Genomic DNA, 7,101 nt, shown 5'->3' with positions numbered 1-7,101 from the left:
GTCTGTATTGATGTTGTTGTCTGTCTGTACTGATGTTGTTGTTCTGTCTGTATTGATGTTGATGTTCTGTCTGTTATTGATGGTGTCTGTCTGTATTGATGTGGTATTGATGTTGATGTCCTCTGTCTGTATTGATGTTTTATGTTGTCTGTCTGTACTGATGTTGATGTCTGTTCTGTATGATGTTAGGATGGTTCTTGTCTGTATTAGATGGTTGTCTGTCTGTTGACTTGAATGTGGGTAGGTGTTTGATTTGATGTCCTCTGGTGTAAGGGTGGCCTAAAGTCATAGGATTTTGATTTTATTGTCTGATACCGTGTCTGGTGAATCCTGGTGTAGTTTGGCCCACTGATTTGTGTTTCGTCTTTTGTATCGATGGTGGGTGTCGGTTGTCTGTATTTGTATTGGGTATGTTTATGTTGTCTGTTCATTCGTGTGGACTCATGATTGATTTTAGAGTCCTTACTGTTGGCTGAGTCCATGCTCAGATTGAACACTCGCTCTCAAATGTTAGCTGTACTTTTTTCTGTATTATTATGTGGTAAAGTTTGTTCAACTGGAGATTATACTCGACTGTGTACGTGTAGATCCTGCACGAATCTACTACATTCGTATGTCATGTGTGCCCGTATCTTCCCCAATTGCGCCACCGGCCTGCCGACAGCGGCCATGATTGCGTTCAGATGATAAGTTGCGGACAAGCGATGGCCCCCAGGTTGTCGCGTTGTCAGCACGTGCAGTCTCTGTTCGTGTAACCCAGACACTTCGCTAGGACAAGGTTGATAGCCAACAAAATGTTCAATACCAGCTTCTTTTCCTCAGCATGGCTGCTCTACAGCCACCGTGTGGACATGGAAGGCAATCACCCCACAGTCTCTAGTGGACTCCAAGATGCACCGACAGGCTTTAGGAGGAGGGAGGGAGGTCCAGGTTTATGAGGGATGGCCCTACTCCAAGTGCCCCATGGAGGATGTGTTGGTGGAAACCCCTATTACAGCAAAATAGTATTGACACACCAGAGGCATTTGATACTACACTCTTGGGCTCAATAATTCCCATGTACATATAGTCCTTCGTGGTCACTGGTCCCGAAACGACTCCGCAAGTTATCTATTTTCAATACATTTTATAATGGTATTTAGAAAAGAGGAATAGTAGAATGACCAACTCTCCGGTCACACCGGCCAACTCCAGTCCTCTCCTCTCAAGGTGTGTGGGATGACTCTATGCGCAAAGGGTGATGATTAATAGTAAGTGTGTGTCGCTTGCATTGAGGGCCCATCAAACTAGAGTTTACCTCATAGATTATATATTTACAGTACGTTTTGACTTTTATATTTGCCTGAAATCATACTCGCTCATATTTCTTGGTAGGACGCTACTGATTGAGTTTTGAAAGGGTATCGTAGTGATGATGGTCCCACGAACCAGATAGGCCAAGTACTCACTTGTTCCTTATTTATCACCGCGAGTCAGCTCGAGTCGGTGTGCAACGTTCACTCTAGATACTAGCAGGTTAATCGAGACAACAGGAACAACAGGATGTCCATGGGCTCCATTGTAACTGCGGGTTGTACATTCTATCACCTCCCACCTGGGGGATATACTGATTTATCGCCTTATACTCATGACCTTGAGCACTCGAATGTAAAATCTTTGAGAAAGGTTGTGTTGTGCGAATGTTTGTGGTCTTTCTAGTATTTCTTCGTATTCCGCTCTCGCGGCGGCTTCTCTATCCAACCCCTTCTCCCCATTCTATGGTGTAGGAATGGAGTGGTAGCCCTATGGCGGTGGAAGGAACCGAGGTTTAGATTTCAGGGCGAGGTGGAGGAAGGTAATTCAAATGAAGTGGGAGAGCACAGACTTTGTGAGGATTATGACGTGAGATAGACAGTGCCCGCATTCAACACCAAGTAGCCATCTTACTAGAGGCGAACACGCATTTGCATGGAGCAGTAATATCCTTTGTGGATCGGAAAGACATAAAACCGTGTGAATACACCAATTGCGGACTACAACAACTTGAGAGATGTAGACGTGCGACAAGCACAACACTGTTTGTTTTATGTTATTAGTACTCACAGTGGATTTACCGCCCCGTGCATATGTGACTATGTTCATCAATGTGGAATCAGGTTGACTATCTGTGATGATTGTACGGATTATGGCACGAGATCTCAACTTATGTGCAGGATGGCCTCCCAATTCCAAAAGAGTTCTTAACTTGTTAAAATACGGTGATGACCGGGAACAGACAAGTGGGCCAATTGATATGCCCTGATCGAAGAAGGCCTAGGCGCCTACCGTAATGTGTTAACTTCCCAACCGTACCCTTACCCGGACCAACCGTACCCACCCGATAGATTTTAATTTAGACTGTTCATACAAGCCTGAGAATTACGAAACTGTCTAAGCCTTTGATAGTTTCCGGGTCTGTGATAGGGAAAGTGAAGGACATGCGGCATGTAGCACTGAGATGGCACTTTCGGAAACAGCCTCGCCCCTTAGGACCCTTGCGACCCAAATGCGACCAATCGCTCTTATGGGCAGGAGAGGTTCACGCATTTTAAATTCACCCTCTAGTAGTCCCATGCGGATGAACTGGTGGCACCAGTATTGACGCTAATTTTCTGGGAGGCATTCTCAGCATAGTCCCTATTATTTGCTATTGTGTTACAGCCTGGCTCTGTTGATTCTGTTAGAGACATGAATGTTTATGTTTTTTTTTGTTAATCGACTGTGTATTATCGTCAGTCTTGGAATGCGAGGCTTCCAACTGCGGCTGCCCCAAGTAGTAGTGTTTAATTGTTCTTTTATTATCTTTGGTCCTGTGTGGTCTGGAGCGTATTGCTAATAGACGTGTTTGGCTGGTTTCAACTCACCATGAACAAAAATAACAAAATGCCGCCAGCACGACGGTATACAATGAAAATTTATATAAGAGCTAACGTTGCGAAGTGATGATAATGTCTGGACAGGTTATTTGTTATTAGATGGGCGATCAATTTGTGGGAACGGAATGACGCAGATTGCAAGAGGATACTCGAGACCAGCTACATCAAAAAGGTGGGGTTGATATTTGCTGAAACATTTAGAATTTAGGTGCCTCCACGTGTGGCCCAAAGACACAACCCCAGACAAGACGATAGGACCACTCTGCCTACTCAGAGACCACCCAAGATATTTGTTGCTTTATCTCAATGAATTCCCTCTGGCTCTTCTTGCTACGCCGCCGTGTCTGGGGGAAGGCATGGATATCTACGACAGCAATTGACATGACAGACAGCATGGGCAACCTTTGCTCAAGCCAGGTAGCAGGCCGTAGTGAGGCATATACGTGATACTGAGTGTTAAATATTCACATTGGAACGCTGAAATTTACTGTGTGATAGACACATGCTTTGAGACCGCCCACCCCAACTAGCACCAAAACACATTTCTCCTTTTCCCGGGGTTGTTATTCAAAGTAAATTCTGTTGAAGGATATAAACTTGCCCTTAGCTGACTCTAGTAAAAGATCTTTATAAGTACACAACCGATTTTCCATGTGGGTCCAGTCGATGAACAGGGCAGATGTGACGTAAAACGGAAGCGTTGGTATATTAATGACGACCTGCACCAGTGATCTAAACTCATGTTTCTTGTTCTCCACCGACCAGTGGACGTTCTTCATTACAGGCCTCTAGCATGATGAATCCTCGAAACAACCGACTACCCTAAGTGGGGACATGGACAGTGGGTCCACCTCATGCACGCCCCACGCGTCGGTCAGGCAGCTCCTCCGTGGCTCCGTCAGAGGTGGGCACAGGCTCCCAAGTTACCCACATTCTACAGAGTGGGTGGACTGAGACACATTCCCACGAATTCTCAGCCAGAGAAATATATCACCCACCTCTCTCTAATTATTCTCTGCCCTCGCGCTGTCTCGTTGTTGTACAAAAGAAGAATGTCCCCAACCCTGAAGATTGGTCTAGCTTAGCTGGCCCGACTCCGTGAGTATGATGGGCTGCCTGTCCCCACCCTGAGATGGGCTGCCTGTCCCCACCCTGAGATGGGCTGCCTGTCCCCACCCTGAGATGGGCTGCCTGTCCCCACTCGGAGCGTTGAGGATTCATCATGCAGAGGCCGTAGAGCAGCCAGATTTAGACATCGCACATAATTTAACAGTTCCGTTTCACGTCATGCTGTTCATACAAATCGTTTATTATAATTTACCGTTTTTCTCACAGTTATTTATCCCGGGAAAAGGAAGTGTTTTTTTGGGGCGTTAAATCTCAGTAACCAGGTTCCCGATATTTAACCCTAGTATCCACTCCTTACCTGCTGAGGTTGCCCATGCTGTCTGTCATGTCCATCTGCCTGTCGTAGATATCCATGCCCTTCCCAACACTGTGCATGCTCTTGATAGACATGGTCCTGGGCAGAGTGGTCTGTCTGTGTTGCTGCATCATCATCAGATTCCCTTGAGACCCAGATGACATCTAATAACAATACATTATATTCAATTATAATAATACATTTTTCAATTGTATAGCGCTTTTCATTATACCAAAGCTTTACTTAGGCAAAAAAATGATAATAAAAGAACAATTAAAACTACCACGACATAAAAAAAAAAACATACATTTAGAATCAAGGCAGGTAAAATAGCAATATAGGACTAGATGCTGAGAATCCTCTCAGATTAGCCCTGGTCCATCATGGGGCTATGTGAATATGTGAACCCTTCCCGAGTGGCGCAGCGGTCTAAGGCACTGCATCTCAGTGCTACAGGCGTCACTACAGACCCTGGTTCGATTCCAGGCTGTATCAAAACCGGCCGTGATTGGGAGTCACATAGGGCGGCGCACAATTGGCCCAGCGTCGTCCGTGTTAAGATTTGGCCGCTGTAGGCCGTCATTGTAAAATAAGAACTTGTTCTTAACTGACTTGCCTGGTTAAATAAAACAAAAACAAATGTGTGTCCCCTCTCTTCTCAGAGTTGTTGTATTCATTTTGTGTATTCCGTTTTGCTTTCTGACCTCACATAACAAATGTCCATGCAAATGGGCTATAAACGTACCGCATCGCAATCCTCACCTGGCCCATCATGAATCCTCCTCCACCGCCACCTCCACCGCCATAGCTACTTCCCCCAGAGGGGAGGGTGGAAGCCCCAGACATGACGAAGCCTCCCCCTCCACTGCCGTAGCTACTTCCCCCAGGTGGGAGGGTAGAAGCACCAGACATGGAGCCCATGGACATCCTGTTGTTCCTGTTGTTGATCCTGCTGATGGTGCGGAACGCTGGCCCTTTAAAGGAATGCTGCTGCTGGACCATCATCATCTCCTCTCCTCCCTACCAGAAATATAAATGTTCATTAAAAAAAACGTACTGTAAATATAATAATATTTATATTGTAACGCAAATTAAATTAACATATTTGCTTTCACAAACACCTGAAAAGCTAGTTTGGACGGAGTGCATTATTTGTTCCTAAATACATTTAAAATGTATTTGAAATAGATAACTCATTTTCACATGCCACGGAACATATAAGAATTGCAATGTGTTAATCTCGTGTGAAACTTTCGGTATGGGTTCCACCAACCATCCTCATGGGGGCTTGGTAGGTCATGGACCCTCCTCCTCCTCCTGCCTGTCTCATCTGGGTCCCAGAGCTGTAGGCTCCTCCATTCACGGTGCTGTAGACAGACTGCTGACGGTTGAATGTGGCATCGTGGTCCGAGACGAGGCTGACCCCATCGCTGCCATCCGCATCCACCCAGGCTGCCACTGGGGACGGCTGAAACAAGATTCGGAACGAGTCAGAATCAGAAAACTACCACATGAATACAGACAGAACATCAACATCAATACAGACAGACAGAACATCAATATCAATACAGACAGACAACATAAACATCAATACAGACAGACACCATCAATACAGACAGAACATCAACATCAATACAGACAGACAACATAAACATCAATACAGACAGAGGACATCACATCAAACACATCAATACAGACAGACACCATCAATACAGACAGAACATCAACATCAATACAGACAGAACATCAACATCAGTACAGACAGACAACAACATCAATACAGACAGAACATCAACATCAGTACAGACAGACAACAAAATCAATACAGACAGAACATCAACATCAGTACAGACAGAACAACAACATCAATACAGACAGAACATCAACACACGTATACACTTGAAAGAAAAACCTTACGTTGACATTGACATAATACACACAGAACACATGATGTAGTGTATCTAAAGTCAGATACCTGAGCGGGCATGTTCTGGAGCCTAACGGAGCGCAGGGACATGGTCTCTAGGTCTGGGCCGGGAGTACGGCTCATCGCCCGGTTCACGGTGGACATCTGTTGCCTCATGGCCCCTCCTCCTCCAACCTGGTAGAACAGAGTTAATCAGCACACTGGTACACAAACAGTATTAACATATGCCCCCCCAAATAAAAAAATAACGGTGCCTTGCTTCAGATGTCCAAAAGGATTTGTATGGTAGTCGAAGAATACAGTAACTCATTAACGTGGTACCTGGTAACCCCCTCCCCCCTGGTAGCCCCCGCTCAGGCTCATGTTATCGTGGTACTGGTACCCTCCTCCTCCTCCTCCTCCTCCTCCACCCCCCATGCTGAGCCTCTGACCACCACTCAGGTCCATCGCCGAGCGGGAGGAGAAACCACCAGAGTACTGAGACATCCTGGGTGCCTGGGACAGAGGAGGAAGAGGAGGGGGGGGGGGGATAGGAGGAGAAGTTGAAAAAATATTGTATTGTACATTTTCATTAACGTCCATGGAAATGAGTCTTTATTGCTTTTAACCAGCCGCCAAGACACAGACTGTAAACCCCCCCCTTGCTCAAGGGCACTACGGCAGGATGAAAGGCATGGTGAATCGTTATTACTACTCAATAATGAAGGCCTGGGGGGTGATCAATAATGAAGGCCTGAGGGGGTGATCAATAATGAAGGACTGGGAGGTGATCAATAATGAAGGCCTGGTGGGTGATCAATAATGAAGGCCTGGGGGGTGATCAATAATAAAGGACTGGGAGGTGATCAATAATGAAG

General features: G+C 45.8%; 1 protein-coding gene across 1 annotated transcript in view; it reads right to left on the bottom strand.

The window, feature by feature from the left end:
* Window positions 1–6,767, bottom strand: part of LOC112071403 (plakophilin-3) — a 22,033-nt gene extending 15,266 nt beyond the window's left edge. The window contains 5 exon segments of the mRNA XM_070439382.1: window positions 4,321–4,481; window positions 5,080–5,337; window positions 5,591–5,785; window positions 6,293–6,418; window positions 6,566–6,767. Coding sequence (XP_070295483.1) covers window positions 4,321–4,481; window positions 5,080–5,337; window positions 5,591–5,785; window positions 6,293–6,418; window positions 6,566–6,730 — 905 coding nt within the window. The 5' untranslated portion in view covers window positions 6,731–6,767.
* Between the last annotated feature and the right edge of the window lie 334 nt (window positions 6,768–7,101).

Source organism: Salvelinus sp. IW2-2015, unplaced genomic scaffold (assembly GCF_002910315.2).
Source record: "Salvelinus sp. IW2-2015 unplaced genomic scaffold, ASM291031v2 Un_scaffold1607, whole genome shotgun sequence".
Classification (NCBI taxonomy): domain Eukaryota; kingdom Metazoa; phylum Chordata; class Actinopteri; order Salmoniformes; family Salmonidae; genus Salvelinus; species Salvelinus sp. IW2-2015.
Note: the sequence above shows the minus strand (reverse complement) of the source record. Positions and strands in the feature narration are given on the sequence as shown.